The sequence below is a fragment of the Lepidothrix coronata genome, unplaced genomic scaffold (assembly GCF_001604755.1).
Source record: "Lepidothrix coronata isolate B3197 unplaced genomic scaffold, Lepidothrix_coronata-1.0 Scaffold186, whole genome shotgun sequence".
Classification (NCBI taxonomy): domain Eukaryota; kingdom Metazoa; phylum Chordata; class Aves; order Passeriformes; family Pipridae; genus Lepidothrix; species Lepidothrix coronata.
Window position 1 is genome coordinate 1,532,309 of NW_016690366.1, and position 20,894 is coordinate 1,553,202.

General features: G+C 42.6%; 1 protein-coding gene across 5 annotated transcripts in view; it reads left to right on the plus strand.

Moving 5' to 3' along the window:
• Positions 1-20,894, plus strand: part of FAM120A (family with sequence similarity 120A) — a 52,372-nt gene that overhangs the window by 16,779 nt on the left and 14,699 nt on the right. For 3 of the 5 annotated variants that reach the window (XM_017830946.1, XM_017830952.1, XM_017830948.1), the window contains exons 4-12: positions 3,288-3,416; positions 3,873-3,966; positions 5,058-5,158; positions 5,447-5,730; positions 7,238-7,325; positions 10,715-10,939; positions 13,275-13,449; positions 19,265-19,514; positions 20,421-20,535. In XM_017830946.1, the coding sequence (XP_017686435.1) occupies positions 3,288-3,416; positions 3,873-3,966; positions 5,058-5,158; positions 5,447-5,730; positions 7,238-7,325; positions 10,715-10,939; positions 13,275-13,449; positions 19,265-19,514; positions 20,421-20,535 (1,461 nt within the window). The remainder of the gene's footprint in view (positions 1-3,287; positions 3,417-3,872; positions 3,967-5,057; positions 5,159-5,446; positions 5,731-7,237; positions 7,326-10,714; positions 10,940-13,274; positions 13,450-19,264; positions 19,515-20,420; positions 20,536-20,894) is intronic. The other 2 variants (XM_017830947.1, XM_017830951.1) reach the window with 1 other exon arrangement.

A 20,894-nucleotide genomic window follows, 5' to 3' on the forward strand; every position in this document is an offset into this window, starting at 1 on the left:
CTCTTAATTATCAGGAAAGTACACTTTATTTCACCACTTTCATTTTTGGCTTCTGTGTAGTGTAGGTCACGACACTCTTAGTTTTGAGGGTGTTCTCACATCTGCACTGGATGTCTTTGAAACAGAAGAAAAGAAAATCCAAATATCTGAAGTGTCTCTAGGTCTGTAAAACATACTTTGAGAAGGTCTCACTTCAGGAATTAAGAATATTCTCCAGTGAGGTCTTGAGGCTTTTTAGAGGCAGCTAAATGGGAGCAATATGTGAAGTGAGTCCTTGATAGGTCACACTTGAGCTCCACGTTCCCTGGGCCTGAGCTGAGCGTTAGTGCCAGACTGATGTGATGTCTTCTCTTGGTGCCAACTTTATATGGTTTATTCAATATTGCCATCTTGGAGATGACATAAATTAAAGGGAGATTGCTTACTCCTGTCATCCACTGTGTTCCCAAGCAGAGATTGCAGGAACACTCAGGGAGCAGCTCAGGGTTTCTGCAAGGGCTCTGCAGAGAGCACATCCAGCATGACACAGCCATGGGATGATTCAGCTGCTTTAGGGATGGGTAATTGTTACACATTCAAGGAAAATGGGAGGTGTTCAGCAACAGACTTGGATTACCAGGGAGAAGAAAATCTATTCCTTCTGCTTCCAAAATGGGGGCAGAATGTTGTCATCATCATTTGTCACTGTTAAGCTTACATGTGAATGTGATCTGTATTTAGTATTGTGTATATTCAGCGTGCACCTTAGTGAAAATTTGGATTTTAGTATCTGAAATGGAAATAATTGCCCTGCCACTGACTACACTAAACAGGACTGTTCTCAACTGTTCACTTTTCACAAGGGCATGGAGTGACAGGACAAGGAGGAATGGCCTTAACCTGAAGGAGGGCAGGTTTGAATTAGGTATTGGGAAGAAATTCTTCCCTGTGAGGCTGGTGAGGCCCTGGCACAGGTTGCCCAGAGAAGCTGTGGCTGCCCCATCCTTGGAAGTGTCCAAGGCCAGGCTGGACAGGGCTTGGAGCAACCTGGGCTAGTGGAAGGTGTCCCTGCCCATGGCAGGGGTGAACTGGATGATCCTTAAGTTGCCTTCCAACCCAAACCAGTCTGTTTCTATGTTTAATTTAGGCTTATAAAATATGTAGTTCATCTTTAGTAGAGGGTGACCAGGTATAGAATGAATATCCTGAGATTTGTAAAAAGTAGACATTAGGAGAAGGAAATTAATAAAAATGGGAATCTGGCAAAAATTCCATGGTTTGAATATGAAGAAGGCAGTCTAAGAAATTGCATCATAAGTGGATCAAATAAGGGCAGGGAAGAAAATAATCACATATAGTAGACTCCATATAAAATGAAAAGGGGTTGTGGTACAGGTTTTAAACTTGCAAAGATAGAACTAATGAAGTATTAATCAGAATTTTGCATAAACATTTCTGACAAGGCTGAATTGCGGTATTTTCTAGTAAAGTTTGATCCCTCTGTGTGGAATGCAATAAGAATGTATAAAGATTTTTCATTTTTTTTATACCTTAAAAATAGAACTGTTAAATCGTAATAATGATCTCTCAAGTCTCGAATCGCTGAATTTTGCAAAGCCACAGATGAAAAGATGTTAACAGCAAGAACCTAGCTGCCCCTATAGGCACAGGCAGAGCGCTCCAGAACTGTGCAGAGGTTCCAGACAGAATTTTTAGAAAATCCTCAGGCTTCCTCTGCAATGTAGGACACGTATTTGGAGACCTCCTTTCTGCCCCTGCGAGAGTGTGCAGCACAAGGGACAGGAGCCGGAGCTGCTGGTGGTTGAGGAGCTTTTCAGACCCAGCTGGCAGCACCACTCCCTACCTGGAATTTTGCAGTAGTCCAGGATGGTTCCGTGACCTAAAGTTTCTGTACCCACTGTAGGATCACACGGAGTGTCAGAGTAGTGATTCCCATAACACAGGCTGCATAATCCCTAGTTTATTTTCGGGAGGAACCAAGTGTTGAGGTGGAAATCCAGTGTTTCCAGGACTATCCAGCTGTCCTCCTTTCTCCATGTGGACAAAAGAAGGAATCAGGCCAAAGGATGAGTCTAGAACTCGCTGGAATGGCACATCCACCTGGTTGCTGAGCTGCAGGAACTTCTGTTCATAGGGGCTTTGGATATTGTCCCACAAAGTTCTTCCAGCTCTTTCTTCTTGCTACAAAGTCCAAAGTGATTCTCACCTTTTCAGTCCGATGGCCTGAGGTAGTGACCAGTGAATCAGTGGGAATTCAACATTTTCCTAACACCTTGGGAAGGCTGGACCCTGGGTTGTGATTTGTAGATGTATCTGTGGTCTCTGAGCCCAGGTCATAAACTCAAGGGGAACTTTTAATTTGCATTAAAGCACGTGTTTCTCATGCACTTAAAATCGTTGGTGGATGTGGGAGGCCAGACACATCTGGAATTGGATGGTGAAACATTAATGCTGGATATTGAAATTATTTTGTCAATGGAATTGTCTTAAGAATTTCATCTGTGTCTGCAAAATAATAATCAGCCCTGTAACCATGTTGATATTGCCATCATAGCAACAAGAGAAACCCAGACATCCTTCTTGGCTGATGTATGATATAAAAGAAAAGTCATTTCTTGCCTGAGATGTTATGTGCTGTGAAGCTGTATCAGTGTATTCTGCTACAGATAATGAAATGCACAAAATCTGAAAACACTAATTATTAAACTATGTAATCTTCAAATAATTTTTAGGCCCATTTCTGTAGAACCTTGAAAATAAGTTTCTTGAAATACTCCTTTTTTTTTTTTTTTTTAAATTTGATTTTCAAATCCTCCGTTTTCTGTGCACACAGAGATCTTCCTGTTCCCAATGGGTCTTTTTCATCAATTCTGATATGACTTTACACTCAGAATATAAACTGTGTCAAAATATTTTCTGGCTTATATATGTGGATGTGTGATGAAGATTATGGTGTATGATGAATTAGATGCAGCCTTTTGCACTAGAGGAAATGTCCAACTCGAAAGCAGTAAAGGAATCAGCATTGTTGAACCTTGTTTGTGGTTGGAGCTGGTGTTTCACCAGCAGGTATTTACACAGAGCTGAAGTTTCACATATATAAAAATATACTGTACTTGTATGAGTCATCGTTTAAGCCTTAAAAACAAAGTGGAAGGCCCAAAAGTAATTAGATACCAAATCTGGCGACAGGGAATGTGTTGACTGTATTGCCAGTAGGTAAAAGCCGAGCTCTGGGCTGTGTGCTGGTGGCCCTGGTGCTCATGCTGGTGTGTTTGTTTGCACAGGTACGTGCTCACCAGTTAGTTTTACCACCGTGTGACGTAGTGATCAAAGCCGTAGCCGACTACGTCCGTAACATTCAGGACACCACTGATTTGGATGCCATAGCAAAAGATGTTTTTCAGCATTCACAGGTAAAGTATAAAGCCAGATACTGGTTTGCTTGGGTTTTCTCGTTGATTGCGCTCTACGTTTGTGTTGGAGAATTGCATTTGATGAAAACAGGGGGTTGATCAGTTGATAACAGGAATCTGTTATGCGATGGCTTAGCTGCCCTAATTTCATGTTCCATCTTTCTGAAGGTAAAAATACTGCATTTACTACTCTCAGTGCTTTAAATTCTTGATAACCAGAGGGGTTTGTAGCCTGGCTTTGTGCACTGCCTTTGAGAATGAGCAGTACATGAAGACTGTATGTTCAAGCCTTACCCCTACATGGAGTGACATGTCTTGGGCTGGAGCAGTGCTGCAGTCCTGGAGGGTCCAAAGGCATTAATCCTGTGATATGGTGCATGTTAACTACTGTACAGACCTCCAGGTGACAAACCTGGACGTGCTCCTGACAGATCTTTTTTTTTTTCCTTATTTTAGTCTAGAACAGATGACAAAGTTACTCGGTTTAAGAGAGCGGTTGCTTATTACTCAGCAACTAATAAACCTATGCCATTTCATCCACATTACCTGGGTAAGTAATGACAGCAACCAGGCTTTTTGTTTTAACTAACACCTGAGATAACCCGAAATCAGAAATAGCATTATTAGCAGGATCTTACAGAAATGTTTGTATCCTCTGGCAATTCTCATTGACCCTCGAAGGTGGGGTTTCAGAAGGTTTTCACAGGATATGTGCTGAAGTTGTGTTCTTGCCCCAAAAAGAGGAGAACAACCTGGACTACTTTTCCTCTGAGGTATTCCACATCCATTCTGGCATTGGGACACTTGAGAGAATGATGCTGTGAACAACTAAATCTGATGTCCAGTCCCATTCATGAGGACAGTTCCTATTTCTGGTCATTAAAACATATTTTTTGTTTCTCACTGGACTTGCTGACATGTTTTAGAAATCTCTTTATAGTCTTTGATTTTTTGATGTCATAACATACCTGCTCAAATTGCAGCCACACTTGCCTGCCAGTTGTTCTGGCATTGCAGATTATTCTCAAGGCTTAAAAATTAACTGTGTGTTCACAGGATTTCCTGACCCTGTTCTTAACACTAAAATGTCACTTTAGGTGAAATTTTCTGAAGCTCTTCAGTTACCATACTGGTACACTGATACAGATTTTCCTGCTCATATTTGAGGGGTGGGGTGTCTTTATTTGCATCCAAAGACCTACATTAAAGGATGTTAAGGCTACTCGAGGTCAAATGTTCAAGTGGCAGAAAGTGTCAGCATTTTGTATCTGTCTGATGTTGGTTTTGGCAGCATCTTCGTTATGACATCTTTTGGGCTTTTTTTTTTTCTTTTAAGCTGCCTTTGATTCCCAGATAGAATAGGAATGTGCAGCAGTGAGAGATACAAAGACCTGAGAGAAGGTGAGACAAGTAAAATACACTTCACAAGCTACAAAGTATTTTTACTGAAAGGCAAAAATGAATAAAACTGACTTAAAGGCATATGAGAAAACAGCAATGCTAACAGAACAAGAATAAATAAACCATAGAAGCAAAAGGACAAACAGGATAACTTTTGTGTCAAATATTGAGCGTTTTCATGAGTGTTTGGTTTTTTCCTTTTTTTTTTTCTTTCTTTTCCCCTCCTCCCCTGCAATACAGCAGCCAGACCGAATCAGTTTGGTATGCCTGGGATAGTGCCACCATATGTTCCTTCTCAGATGCTTAACATTCCACAGACCTCACTACAAGCAAAACCTGTGGTAAGTTCAGTCTCTGCCCTGCTCCTTGGGAGAGGCCTGCTGTGCTCAGCAAACTGAAATGCAGGTGGGAAAGGTGTAGCCAGCTTTTTTAGTGTAGGCAGTCACTGACTGAATGCTAAGGGGAGCTAAAGTGATGCTACAAACTCAGATAGAACAATTTTGGTGGATGTTCAAGCTGGCTGAGTTTTAATGTGTACATTTGGAAAAGGCCACTCGGTTAAAGAATGTATTTTGTTTTAAAAGCAAAGCCTTTTTGTTGCCTTCCCTCAAGAGGTCCCTTTATTTTAGGCCCAGCAGATGTCCAATCAGGGTGGGGCCCAAGGCCAGGGTCCATACCCATACAGCCTCTCTGAGCCAGCCATCACCTTGGAAACAGGTGGAAAAAGTCTTTCTGAGCAGAACAACTACAGTAACATTCCTCACGAAGGAAAACACACACCATTATATGAACGGTCTTCTCCAATAAATCCAGCTCAGAGTGGGAGCCCCAATCATGTGGATTCAACCTATTTTCCTGCCTCTTCTACATCTTCGTCCTCCGACAATGATGAAGGCAATGGGGGTGCAGTGAAGTAAGTTTCTCATGAGGATGTTTTTTTACTCAGCTTCTGTTAAAATAAATTTCCTTTCAAAATCATTTACTGGTATCCTGAAAGTAAGAATCATAGAATCAATCATAGAATACCCTGAGTTGGAAGAGACCCACAAGGATCATTGAAGTCCAAGTCCTGGTCCTGCAGAAATCTGCAAATCAGTGAAATGATAGACCTTAAAAAGATAGTTTTGGGTCACTGTGATTGCAGACAAATGCGTGGTTCAGTCTCATCGCCGTGTTCCTTAAGCAGGAATTCAAAGCCAAATAATGTTGGGTGTTTTTCCACTCTTGCCCTTATGGTTTATTGAGAGAGCAAGGTTTTGGTAAATGTCATAAAGCCTTCCAGTTCTTTACTTTGTATAAAAGAAATATTCCTACCTCACAGTATAATTCATTAAAATTACAGTAGCTAAAAACTGTGGAACTTCACTGAACTTGCAGTGTTTACACTTCTTAAATTTGGGGATAATGTGGCTTTGCAAAGAAACCTGATGTGAATGTCAGAACTTCACCCTTTTGGACAGTGACATAAAAGCCCTCATGGAGCATAGCAGGAGTGAAGCTGGGTTTGCTCTGTTCTGCTTTACTGCACGAATATTTCTGACTGGAGCCAGGTGGGGGTCGGGCTCTGCTCCCAGGGAACAAGAGGAAATGGCCTCAAGCTGTGCCAGGGAGAGGTTCAGACTGGATATTAGGGAAAGGCTTCACTGAAAGGGCTGTCCAGCCCTGGCACAGGCTGCTTAGGGAGGTGATGGAGTCACCATTCCTGGAGGTGTTCTAAAAACGTGTAGATGTGGCCCTTGAGGACACGGTTTAATGGTGAACATGGTGTTGGTGCTGGGTTGATGGTTGGACTTGGTGATCTTAGAGGGCTTTTCCAGCCTTAATGATTCTGTGATTCTACAGGGTATTATATTTTGGATGTGTGTACAGTGATGTATGATTGCTGGGACTTTGATTTCTGATGCGTTCTGTCAACTTTAAATATTATTCTGTGTTTTGCTTAGTAAATCAAGTAGGTTTGCATAGCTTCCATGCAGTGCAGAACTGGAAATGTGCCTGTGTTAGAAAAAACCCCGTAAGGGATTTTTCAGCATTTTTTGTAGTGTTCCTTTTGCATTTTATGCAATAAATCTAGACACTGAAATCTAGACATTTATATCATTTATATCATGGTTTGAAGAAAGTCTTCCAATTGAGAGAATTCCTTGGCATAGTGACAAATATTTAAAGTTCAATCAAGAATGTTTCTTGTGTGAACATTATCTAGTCATCATAATATGCAGCTTTTAAATACGATCCAAATGTTCACATAGTGTAAATGAATAAATGTTGGTGTTCAGGTCTCTTCAAGGCTCCTACAAATGGACATTTCTAATAGAAAACATCCCTTAAAATCAAAACAGTTCCAGACACCAAGGATTTATACTACTGTCTCTTAAACTGGACTTTAATATGATGTTTTTCTTTCTGTTGTTCTTCAGCCATGTCAGTGGGAACAAAGTAGGCTGGGAAAAACCAGGAACCCAGTCAGAAAGTCAAACACGTGGAGAGCTGGGAGACCAAACAAAGGTATTTCCTGAAGTTCCAAACTGCACAGTTCATTATTTTATGTTAAAGCTTTACAGCAAACTTCAAGGAGGATTTTCAATATCGATCCATAGGATTTAGTGCAAACTTCTACACTTTTTTGTGGATTACGAAACAACAGCTTTAAAGTCCAGGAAAGAAGGACATTGTAGGATATACATAAAAATGAATATTAAATAGGATGTGTTAGAAAATACTGGATATAAACCAGAAACAAATCAATAACCTCGTTTGGCCCTTAGCCAACAATCTCACCCTCAGTGTTGTTCTCCAGGTTTGCAGTGGTGCATTAATCTGATTTTTCAGGAAGGAGTGTAACAATCTTGAGTGTCCATGGGGTCAGAGTCCGTGTCCTGTAACCCACAGTGCAGTAAGCACAGCTCACACACACATATCAGTGTCAGCCACAGACCACTGGAGGTGCATTAAAGCTCAGCTGAGGAGACAAAAGTCCTTCGTGGTAGGAATTTCATGCAGTACATGTTAAAGGAGTTCATTGAGACCAGTTACAGTGTATTGCTGCTTAGCTAGGCAAGGATGAGCTAGATAAGCCCTTGATAAAGACTTAACATTATTAAATTCCTTCAAGATTTCAAACCACTGTCAAATGGAGAATACAATGGTCTGTATTCCAAGTGTGATCCGTGTTTGGAAGGAGCATTCAGAGCATTTCACAGAAGAATCTGAGTTGGAAGGGACCTTGCCCTTGGTATCTCCTGTGCCTTTGTGGTAGAGCTGTACACCAACTGTTAATTGTGTCAAAACCACCAGTCTTGAGTTAATTACACTGTAGACAAACAAAACATTTTCCCTGCATAGGAATTCCAGTAAACTTGGGCTTTGTGCTTAAAATCTCAGGCGGGTGATTTCATCCCTCAGCGGTTGTTATTTGTGCAGACCCTCATTCGTGCAGACCCTACGATAACTGTATCTGCCTGGGCATTAGTCACCGTATGCAAATGCTAATCTGACCTATTCCATCCCTTTGATCTCTGCACTGTGCCATGTGTGCAGCCCTGTGGGCCCCTGCCAGAGCCCAGGTGTGTCCCAGGGAGGAGCAGTGGCTGGGTCAGACCCACTGCACAGCTCTGGCTGCATGTCCTGGTAGACCCAGAATTAGAGCTGTACAGGTAGTGATTAAACCTCCCAAAAGATGTTTGCACACAGGCTGACTTAAATGCATCCACTTTAATAGATAAATGCTCCTGAGCTTTACTTGCCAGTTTTTTTATTATCAAACCACTTCTTCAGCCTTCAGCAGCAGGAGAAGACAGTTGCATCTGTTGAGCAGGACAGGAAGAATTGTGAGTACATTTTATGGCTAAACTCATTTCCTAGAGAGGTGAATATTAGTGACTGAAAAAAGAAGCAGTACTTCCTGAAGAAGTTGCCCAGAGAAGCTGTGGCTGCCCCATCCCTGGAAGTGTCCAAGGCCAGGTTGGACGGGGCTTGGAGCAACCTGGGCTAGTGGAAGGTGTCCCTGCCCATGGCAGGGGGTGAATGAGGTGGGCTTGGAAGTCCCTTCCAGTCTGTAATTCTGTGAAGATTTCAGCTGAGTGAACTGTGTGAATTTCTGAGGTAAAGTGCTGAAAACTCAGCAGAGATCAGGCAGGTAGCAGCAGTCTTGACACTCCTTTCACTTGACTTAAATTCCTTGCAGTTGTCTCACAGCCTGATTCTACATGACAAAGGTAAGCTCATCTCATTTGGCTGGATGCACATTACTAAAAAAAAAAACCACCACCTTTTAACTGTGGTAGTTCCTCAGGCTGGGTGTTGGAATATCTTTGGAGCTGATCCAGAAGAAACTGGGTTGTGCAGATGTCGTGTAGGGTTTTTTTCTCTTCTTCCCTGCGTGCCCCCAGTATTTGATAGTTCTGTAAACTCCTCATGTGCTCCAGGATTGCTGACTTATAGTTGTTGGGGTAGTAGACGACAGAGGCAAAAATCTCTAACTTGAAAAGAAATATTTGATAATATAACAAAGATTTAATAGAGCTATGGTAGCTTTTTGTTTATAAAATTAGCTGGTATTAGCATGTTGTGTTGGAAGTGTTGTGGTTTCCAGGTTTTAACCATTTTGTCATATATTTTCATTTTTATAATTCAAATGAAGTCTAGATTACCAACTAAAATGCAATCTTTTGATAATATCCTCTTTGATGGTGTGCTTAAAATGTCATCTGAAAATAATGTTGCCCTTTGATATTTTGCTAGAGCCAGTTTTTACTACTGTACATGTTTTTGTAGAAGATTTTTGAAATCTGTGGGATTTTTTTGATGCTTGCATGCAGGTTTTTATTTTTCATGGACCTGAAGTGAACAAACTGAGCTTGTTTGGGCCTGTTTTTTATGTTACATATTCTGGGGGATTTCATGCTTTGGCCATTTTTCTTTCGGCTTTGCTTTTCAAGTCTTAGGAGGCACGTGAACTTTACACATATTGTGAAAATACAGATGATGTATGAGTTGATCAAATTTCAGTCCCAAAAGTTTTTACTATTGCTATAGTAGTTTATGGACATAAAGGTAATATGAACTCTTAAGCTAAAACAAGCTTTCAGTTTTGAAGACCAGGCTTTTTAGGAATGAACTCTTCTTTTTTTGGTTGTATCTGTGAGAAATCAACATAAATCTTTAAAAAGGCTTGTTCACTGGGAGGTTTACAGTGTATTTTTACACATCAGATTTTTCCCATAAGTTTGTGAATTGCATTTCTAGAACAGGAATAAAATGCCACTTTAATCTCGTGGTCGGAAAACATTGCCATTTTCTCTTACAGTCTTCTGAGACAAAAGAATTTTATGTTTAAAAACTAAACAGAACCCAGCAAACCTTTACAAGGCTTTTGAGTTCGAACACCGTGTGTTCTAAATGTTATCAAATGGACCTGTGTCCTTTTCCCTGCTCTATCTGGAACTGCGAGATGAGAAGGAATGTGTTCATGAAAGTCTGGATAAATTACAGACTTTGAGACTGTCAGTTCACACGCTGAGTTGGGAGTATCTTGGAAATACTGAGTTAAGAGGCCATTCACATGTCATTAAAAGGCCGTCAGTCCCCTTCTGTATTGTGCAGTTAAAAATTAAAGAGAATAGTAATTACTGTTGCTGTTAATAAGTTAAAGCTTTACCATAATATTTATTTTCTTGGTAATTTGCTGCTGCTAGTGAACACTGGCTGAAGGTTTCTATTTTCTGAAAACCTTGCAGCCAGCTTTGGATAATGATTCTACACACTGCAACTGCGTGATGTGAAGATTTACTGTTTTCATTGGGGGCGAGGGAGGAAATTTGCTGTTTCTCTTGGCTGATCTGCTGGTATGTTTCTGGACACATCCAAAGCACTTTATTTTGTATGTTCTGTTACAGGCAGAAGGTTCCTCTAGTGCTTCTTCAGGAAGTCAGGCAGCTGATGTCAAAGGGAATCAAACCAGTAATCCACAAATCCCATGCCTGTTGTCCATGCCCACCAGAAACCACATGGATATTACTACCCCTCCATTACCTCCGGTAGCACCTGAAGTGTTACGAGTGGCAGAGCACAGGCACAAGAAAGGGTTAATGTATCCCTACATCTTTCATGTCCTAACCAAGGTATGACATTTAAAAGTGAGGTACTGTGAGATAATGATTCTGTGAAGATAATTGCTCTGGTGTTCCTGGCTAAAGAGTATCAGATTTTTAAGTCCTTTTTAGTGCTCTGACTTCTGGTCCCTTTTTAGTCCTTCTGTTGTCCCAATAAGTATGAGAATACTATAATTAGAAGTGTTTACTTACAAAATAATTTTTTTCTGACTATATGTAGTATTTTTATATCTATAAGCATGTGTGTATATGTCTCTGTGTGTGTGTTTATGCAGAGTCCGTTTCCATCTAAAAATTCCTTCGTATGTGCTTTGGTGTCTGTGCCAAGTCTTTTCTATTTTCAGCATTCAGAAGTACTGAGATTGTTTTCCCTCCCAGTCTGATCCCTCACATCGTTGATAGCTGGCCCTGAGAGAAATAGAGCAGCTCTAAGAAATCCCTTTTGTACCAGCAGCAGCAAAATGGAACTGTCCCCACTCCTGTTAACCTTTATTCACCTTAAAAATCCACTTCAGGACAATAAGGACCACAGGCAGATCTGAAGTCCATCAAACCAAAAGTTGCTGTATCGAGGTTGAGGTTTGGATTTCCTATTTCCCATGTGTTTGTTTTGCACCACAGCTCGTGTTGCTGCCGTATTCTTACACTTCTTTGTCAAAGAAAAGTGGAGAAGAATCCAAAGGTCTGTGAAGACCATCAATGCCAGTTCTGCTTCACACTTTGCATAGCCAAATATTCTTGGCATATTTAGATACTACTTCCTGTTTAATCATAGAATTGCAGAGTCATTTAGAAAAGATCTTTAAGATCAAGTCCAGCTGTTTACCCAGCACTGCCAAGGCCACCACTGAACCATGTCCCCAAGTGCCACATCTGCATGTCTTTTAAATCCCTCCAGGAATGGTGACTGAACATCCTGTGCCAGGGCTGAACAGCCCTTTTGGTGAAGAAATTTTTCCTAAAGTCTAAACCTCCCCTGATGCCACCTGAGGCTGTTTCCTCTCGTCCTCTCCCTTGTGCCCTGGGAGCAGAGCCCGACCTACCCCAGCTTCCCTCCTCTGGACACACTCCAGCACCTCAAGGTCTTTCTTGTCATGAGGGGCCCAAAACTGACCCCAGGATTTGAGGTGTGGCCTCACTAGTGCCCAGCACAGGGGGACAGTCCCTGCCCTGGGCCTGTGGCCACACCATGGCTGGTACAGCCCAGCTGCCCACCTGGGCACACCTGGGCTCATGTTCAGCTGCTGTCACCAGCACCCCCAGGGTTGTTTCTGCTCGGACACTTTCCAGCCGCTCTTCTCCATACCTGGAGCTGCAGGGGGTTGTTGTGACCCGAGTGCAGGACTGCAGGACTGTTGAACCTTTCTTTAGAAATGGGCACGTAGAGGTGTTCCAGGTTATGTTGATGTTATGCAGAGACACCTTTCAGACATGCCTTACACCTAAAGTAGTGTTGTCTGAGCTAAACCTGACAATATCCTACTGTAATCACTCTGAGATGTCACCTTCAGGATTCCTTATTGGTATCATTTAAATGTTTTTGGTTTTTTTTAAGAGAAAGTAGCACAATGGAGTGTTTTCTTGTCAGTGTTGAAAATAAAGGTTGATATTTGGGGGCAGTGCAGTGAAGTCAGTCATTTTCCAAGAATATCTTAACATGGTTGGATGTGCAAGTCACAGAAAACAGAGTGTTGCTGCTATTCTGAGAGAAAAATGTTGGACTGTTCTTTTATGCTTTTTTTCTGAAAATGTATAAAATGCTAACATTTTATTTATGTGTATTCAAACCCAACCTTCCTCAGGTAATTCCCAGTTAGGATTTTTTTGGCCAGGTATTCTCACAGTGTTGTTTGTTGCTGTAAGTCCTCAGTAATGTTTCAAATCCTGCATGAAAAATTCAGACTGGTGTTTTTGGACAGCATGAATATTTTTTTAAAATAACTTCCTAAAATCTATATCAGCTTTAAATGTGCTTTGACTGTCTAAAAGCACATTAATCTATTTCCATGTGGGCTGTTTTTCTCTTCTAAGTGCCCATATTTGCAGATCACTATTTAGTTAATTCTCACAGGCAGATAGTCCAGACAAACAAACGTGTTTATAATGGAGAAAAGAAAGAGGAAAGCAACAGGAATGATCAGTCAGGGCTGGGAGGAGAAGAAGCAGGCTGGGGCAATCCTGCCCTGGTGTTACCTGCCCCGAGCTGAGATCCACCTTACTGCTGGATCACGTCTGTCGTGACCAGCTGAGATGGATTTGAGAGCTGGATTGGGTTCCTGTGATACCTGAATGCTTTTTGTTCACTGTAACATGTCATATTTCTCTGCTTTCTTTCATGCCAAAGGGTGAAATCAAAATCGCCGTTTCTATAGAAGATGAAGCCAACAAAGACCTGCCTCCTGCTGCTCTCCTGTATAGGCCAGTGCGTCAGTATGTTTACGGAGTCCTGTTTAGTTTGGCAGAAAGCAGAAAGAAAACTGAAAGGCTTGCTTTTAGAAAGAACAGACTTCCACCAGAATGTACGTACTGCAGAACCCACACTTTATTCCTCTTGCCTTTGCTGTGGTTTCCCATCCACTTGTGCCATGATCTGAATGGGAACCATTGCGAAGATTTCGTTGCTGTAGCTAAGGCCAGAGGGATTTCTGGCTTATTGGATCCCATGGAAAAAGAGAAAAAGATGTTGTTAATTTCAAATTTTATTTGCTGTCATAGTTTAAAAACTGTAAATATTGTCATTTGTAAGCAAGCTTCTGGGGTTTGGTTTTGAACACGTCTGCTGAAGCTGCTGCCAGAGCTGCAGTGAGGAACGTCGGTTTGTGATGTCATTTCCAAGTGTATGGCAGGGCTGGATTTAGGAAACTTAGTTCTCTGCACACGCATGCACATCTGCCTGCTTGTTTCAAAAGTGAGAGGTACACAGATTAAGCTGTTGTGTCTTCCCAAATGTGTCATTAAAGGTACCCCAGGGAAATCTGCAAGACTCTCGTGCCTTTCAGGTATTGGCATATAAAAACCTGATTTAAGCCCCACAGAAATCAGGTGTAATGTAAGCAAAGGTAGACCTGGGTGGGGACAGGCTAAACTTTTGCAAAGAGCTTTATCAAATATTCTTTGGCTTGTTCAGAGGGGGATAGATGTTAATCATCTCAATAGTCTGGAATTTGTCTTTTTAAGTCTTCAGCTTCCAGGAATTACTGTCCTTCCAGAAAACTCCTTGTTCTAGAGTGTTTTTCTTATGATGATGCATGAAAAGAAATGACTGAACTTTGCAGTAGCAGCTTATAAAGGTTACAGGAATGCTGAAGCCTTCAGTGCACAGCTGCAGCACAAGTATTTCTATGTAGGAGTCTGCTGTCGCTAGGCTAAATTTAAGAATCAGGTATTCAGAATGCATGGAATCATCATTCACAGGCTTCACGTGTAAAAGAATAAAAATAAGTATCAGTTGTAAACTTTATATCCATTCCCTTTGCTCTTTCCATTTGTAATTGTGAAATGGTTTTGTATGTTTGTAGTGAAGATGATAATCTCCCAGTGATGTTTGAAAAGCTGCTTATCTTTGCCAGTTTTTATGTGGGAATCACTATTTACCCTGCTTGAATAATACCTCAGCACACATAGTCACAAACTGCTACTTTCTTTAAACTCACACAAGCGTAGTAGTATTTTGGGTTACAAGGTTATTTCAGGATTCAAATAGTGACGTTATTTGCATTCTTCATTTATCCTTGTGAGACTCCTGTCCTTAAAAGTGTACTACAGCATTTTTGTGGTGAACTGGCTGAGTGCTGGAGGTCTGCTTCAGGTTTTATCTTGTGAACATAGAATATCCCTGGTAGGCTAGTGGGGAAACCTAAATAATCTCTATTTTCCCCTCATGTATCCTGCTTTTCTGAGTTTATTCTCAGTTTAGGCTCAGCACGCTGCTGCTGACTTGGTTTAGTTACGGCAGCTTTGGCAAATCTTGCTGCAGGATGCATCCAGCTACTGACCTACTTCTAGCTTAGGACTGACCAAGCTCTTAAAAAAGCCAAAAAAAAAATTTGAACATTTGCCCAAAAGTTCCTTGCTTCACTGCAAAGCTGGCAGTGGCAGTAAAGATGGATTTGGGCTGCGATGCAGGTGTGGGGTGTGAAAGGGCTGTGGTGCAGGGACGTGTCTGTTTTAGTCACCTCTTTTACAAAGCATCAAGACTTGGGCAGGCTGTGGAGAATGCTAGGAGAGAACAGTGTCTAAAACAGCAAAGCAGGTCAATTAGCCCTCTCTTAAGTTTTCTGAGGATCCAGGCTGTAATGAACTGGTGATGCTTATTCTCCTTCACTGTCTAAATTATTTTGCTGCACTCAAAAATGAGTAAGTGCTGAAACACAGTAAAGAAGACAATTAAGAGAAAATTTAGGAATTGAGAGATGTTAAGAGAATTAAGAAATCGGGTTTCTAAAGAAATGTAAATTGTCCTTAAGGTTTATGTAGAGAGGTAATGAATATTAATACCTAAAATCCTGTCATCTTTGTTGTACAAACCATAACACTGGCAGCTTAATAATAGTGCCTGAATAATTGGCAAGTATATTGCATGTGAGGGTTATGTGAGGCTGTGAAAAATGCATAATAAACTGACACATTGGGATTATTACTAAATATATAGATGGCAAAATAATGGATCTCTCATGAAACGGGTGGCTTCCTGTCTTCTAAACCATTATTTTTTGTATGAAGTTGAAAAGGCAGCAAGAAACTACAGCAGCAGCAGTCAGTGGGGTTCTTCAGTGATCAGTATCTGCTAAGTGATGGCTTAGCTGTACCCAGCCTCATCTCTGCTCCCAGAGGACGGGAGGGGCTGGGTCACAGAGTGCCTGGTTGTGTTTGGCTGCCAAGGGCATGGCACTGGCTGTGCTGCCTTTCCTGAGGAGGAGCTGGAAATTCAGGGTCTCCCTTGCTCTGCTTGTCAAGCCCTGGATCAGGTTATCTCCATGTTCTGATAAATACATGTGTGTAGTGAAACCGTCCGCCCTTTCTGCTCGGTGGCAAAACGCACAAGCTGTCACAGTTCCTGGTTGGATCCCAGGGTTTGTTATTTTAAGCCCAGCCACCTTGTGTTGTGCTGTTCCCCATCACGGCCGTACTCAGCCAGTGCTGGCACTGCCAAGAGGAAAGCCGTGACTCTTGGGCAGTAGCCCTTGTGCACACTCAGGCGTGCTGAGCTCAAGCTGTGCTGTCAGTAAGGATTGCAAGGTTAAAAATGAGGCTTGATAACTCTGCATTTGCCAGCTCGGCTGCTGGTGGCACCAGGCACCTCACGGCACGGAAACTGAGTAAAGGCCAGAACCACCTAAGCTGTGCTTGGCAGCCAGAGCTCTCACAGGGTGCTGTGGTGCCTTCAGAGCCTGTGACAGTGCTCGAGTGTTCCTCAGGCAGGTTACTGTCCTGTGGGTTTGTGCTGACTCTTGTTACTTGGATCGACCTTAGCATGTTGTGAGTGCACTGTTCAAAGCAGAGTCCATAGATGGTGTGGTAACCTGGGCCTCTGTGAGTATTCAGACCTGCTGAGCAGCAGCAGGACAAGGTTTGGTGTGAAAAACAGTGTGATCAGCACGGTGATGGGGCTGAACACACTGGTCCTGGTTGTAGCTGATGCAGTCTTGAGGACAGGCATTGCTCATGTCCTGGTGGAAGTCACGGGAGGAAGCACCACACATCCCTCTGAGGACAGAGATTCGGGCAGCTGAGGTTGCAGTGAGTTTGGCAGCAGTCCCAGTACAGATTTGTCGAAGGTTTAAGAAATGCCCTGGAGAATTAAGTAGATATGGACAAGTCCTGGATTAATCTCTTAGGTTAAATGCTAAATTTGGGTGAAGAGTACTACAGTTGCTTGTGGATGGATACAGTTGCAATTCCTCACCCCATCACTCAGAGTTTGCTGGACCACTAGACTGACCTCCATGTTAAACCATCCCACAAAAAGCATGGTTACCTGTGTCCAGCTCTGGGGTCCTCAGCACAGGGAGGGCATGGACCAGCTGGAGCAAGTCCAGAAGAGGCCATGAAGGTGCTCTGAGGGCTGGAGCACCTCTGCTATGGAGACAGGCTGGGAGAACTGTTCAGCCTGGAGAAGAAAAGGCTCCAGGGAGATCTTAGAGCCCCTTCCAGTGCATAAAGGGGCTCCAGGAGAGCTGAAGATGGACTTTGGGCAGAGGCCTGGAGGGACAGGACAAGAGAGATTGGCTTCTCACTGCAAGAGGGCAGGGTTAGATGGGATATTGGGAAGAAATTCTTCCCTGTGAGGGTGGAGAGGCCCTGGCACAGGTTGTCCAGAGAAACTGTGGCTGCCCCTGGATCCCTGGAAGTGTCCAAGACCAGGTTGGAGCAACCTGGGCTAGTGGAAGGTGTCCCTGCCCATGGCAGGGAGTTGGAATGAGATTATCTTTAAGATGGCTTCAAACCATTCTAGGATTCTTGGATATTATAATCATTATTTAGCAAAACATAAAAGCCAGTGTGGATCTCTAGCATGACCTCTGGAGGCAGCATGTGACTGAAGAGCAAGCTGAAGTACTCTTGCTGTGGCCTTAACCTCACAGGCCATGGAAGTTCTCATCCCCAGATTAAAAGCTTAGAACCAGATTTCATGGTTAAAACGTAGGATAGAAAACTTGAACATAAAACATTCCCTTCTTCTAAGCCTGAGGTCTGTATGTGTTAAGTGAAAGAAACAGCAGTGGAACACTGGTGGTGTGTACAGTTTTGCTTTTGATATCTAAAACAATTGCAAGAGAGTTTGAAAGCATACAAATACATAAAATACATCCTTTTATTTGTTTGTGTTTGCTGTTCCAGGCCTAAGCAAGCAGAGAAACCCAGTGATGAGCTGGACCCCAGTGATGGGGTAGCTCTGCTGCCTGTTAAAGCCCATCTTCAGAGTGTGTCTAAAACCTGGGAGCAACCAAAATAGAACATGATTTCGTAGTGAGGCTACCAACTAAATATATCAGAATGTTTGTTTGCATTGCTGCATATGATCTTTGTAAAACTGCCCTGAGCTCTGTGAAGGGTAACTGCAATACTAGGCTGGGTTTATTCCCGAAAAGCATGAGAGTGCTTTGGGATATTTTGGAAGTCCTTTCTTTAATCCTGACTGTCACCTCTGCCGTGGTTTGCCTGCCCCTGGCTATGGAGTCCCCTGTAAGGCTGCAGCCTGGTTGCTGAAGAGGTCTTTGTAGCCATCAGACCTGCGCTGGCAGCAGCAGGACACGCTCCTTGGTCTGTACCCAGCGGGTTTCCAGCAGAAAGAGCAGGTCTGTACTCCTCAGGGAATCTCCCCAGGCTGTAACCTGAACCTGCACTAACAAGCTCCTTGAATCTTTCCACACTACATAGCTGGGCTTGGAGTTAGAAGGGTGCAGACACATTGTGGGCTGTGTTGGGCTTGGGGTCGCTCCAAGGCCAAAGGTATCTTGTCTCAGCCTTGACGTGAGCTTGTGTTCTGTTCTAGTTGCCTTCAAGTGGAAAAAGGGAGATGATTTAGCAGCCATGTAGAGTGGACTGTCTTTGTTCTGATGTGCATGAAAGGGAGCCTAGGCAAAACCCACTGACCTCTTCATAGAAAGCAGTGCAATAAATGGGAAGACTTCAGTAATGTTTTATAAAATTTTTAGGCAAAAGCCCCCTAATTTGCCCATATTTGAGATCTCATTGCATTGCAGTAGTTGAACAACTATGGACAAATATAATATCAGGATTAAATCTCATTCAAGTAAAATCACTAGGATCATACTGCTATTAAAAGAACACACATGGAATATATTTGTGTTTATGTACTGTTTTTATCACTTTAGGCTTTTGATCCACGACACAGATATTTTAGGGGAAAATTGCATTTTCAGGTGAGAATCACAAAATGGTTTAGGTTGGAAGGGACCTTAAAGACCATCCAGTGCCAACCCCCTGCCATGTGCCAGGGTCACCTTCCACTAGACCAGGTTGCTCCAAGCCCTGTCCGACACTTCCAGGGATGGGGAAATGGTGCTGTTTGCTTTAGAAAAATATATATATAGTTCCTTTACATTGTATATTCATTTGAAAATATTAGCATAACGTTCCTAGAGAACACCTGTCTGTATGCACTGAATTTGTAAGTGATCACAATTAAAAGGTGGTTCATGCAGGGTTTGAATTACCATTTTGGCAGTATAATCCAGCACACTGGTACCTATTGCAGTCTCAAAGTAATGCTTTTTGGATCCAAATCTCCTGCATGTGAAGTTTGAAATAAATGCTGAACTATGAACTATTAACTCAGCCCGGTTTCTTTCTGCTGTTGCCGTTCTGCAGTTTCACCGGTGATAATTAAGGAATGGGCTGCTTACAAAGGCAAATCTCCCCAGACCCCTGAGCTGGTGGAAGCCCTCGCCTTCAGGGAGTGGACCTGTCCCAACCTGAAGAAGCTGTGGCTGGGCAAAGCCGTGGAGGACAAGAACCGACGGATGAGGGCGTTTCTGGCCTGTATGCGATCGGACACACCAGCAATGCTCAACCCAACTAACGTGCCCACTCATCTTATGGTGCTCTGCTGTGTGCTAAGGTCAGTGACACCTCCAGGGAAACCAGAGCCAAGGAAAGTTTTACTGTGGAATCTCTGTAGAAAGTGTTAATTCCTATTTGCAAGGTCACTAGGAATGGGGGTTTGGTTTGGCTGTAGAAAAGCGTGTTGTGTAGTCACTGGTTCTTTTCAATCTGTTGAGGATTGAAGGGAAGAGGAAAAAGATCTTGTGTTGCAAAGAGGCTGATGTAGCATTTGCATTAGTTTCCCTTGCTATACTTGAGGCTTCAGCTTACTGAAAAATAATATTTGGGGCCTCAGAGGCTCTTGTGGGTGAAGTTGCACAGCAGAAGAGGGAGTTCTTCAGAGAACAGCTGCATAGCAGCTTATCAGGATGTGAAGCTCATGTGATGATGCTCTGCCTGTGGTGTGTGAGGCTCCCTGGGTTAGAATTGCTCATCCAGTTGAGGTGATGATAACCAATAGTAGAAGTGTTAGTTCTGTACTTGAGCCTTCCAAAGGGAAAGTCACACAAAGTCCAGAACCCTGACGTGTTTAATTTTCAGATTGAAAACTGAGGAATTGGGAGGTGCTTACCTTTGGGGTAATTATTCAGCACAACTAGCTCATAATTCTGGCAGAATCTTAGGGTAGCATGTTGCACATGAAAAAATATAAACCATTTTTGAGAGTGATAAATGTAGATTTTGTCTTTGGTTCCGTTGAACTTCATTTCGGCCTTTGAGCATCAAAACTCCTTTGTTTCTCCTTCTAGAATAGTTAGTACGCAGAAAAAGTAGTCCAAGTGGTAAAGCTCCTCATTTCATTGGGATAGCATGTTCCTCTCCTGTCACATGTTCTGTGTATACACTGGTGATTTCTGATCACATAAAATCCCTCCTGTTTACCCAGTAAGAGGCTGCTGAGTAAGGTTGTCCTTCCCTGCAGGTACATGGTACAGTGGCCGGGGGTTCGCATTCTGCGCCGCCAGGAACTGGATGCTTTCCTTGCCCAGGCATTGTCTCCAAAGCTCTATGAACCTGACCAGCTTCAGGAACTCAAGGTAATTCTTAACTATATAACTTCTCTGCTGATCTGGGAATTAACTGCAGTGGCTGATGTGTACGTGCCTGTCTCACTAAGTCTTGCACAATCACCTGTACTTTTCAAAATCTTACTCTTAGTGGTTTCACATGTGGTGGAGATTGATAATCTGTTCTATTTCACTGGTTGAATAGGTAACTGCAGAACCTTTTCTCACAATTTCTTAAGTTTGTGTCTTGGAAACAAATCTGCTTCCATTGAAAAGATACGGGAAAAGAAAGGCTTCTTCCCTGTGTGTCTGTTTATAAATACTAACCTGGGTATTTTCTCATGATTCAGCACTCAAAAGATTTTTGCAGCTAAGTGTAGGAATGGAGA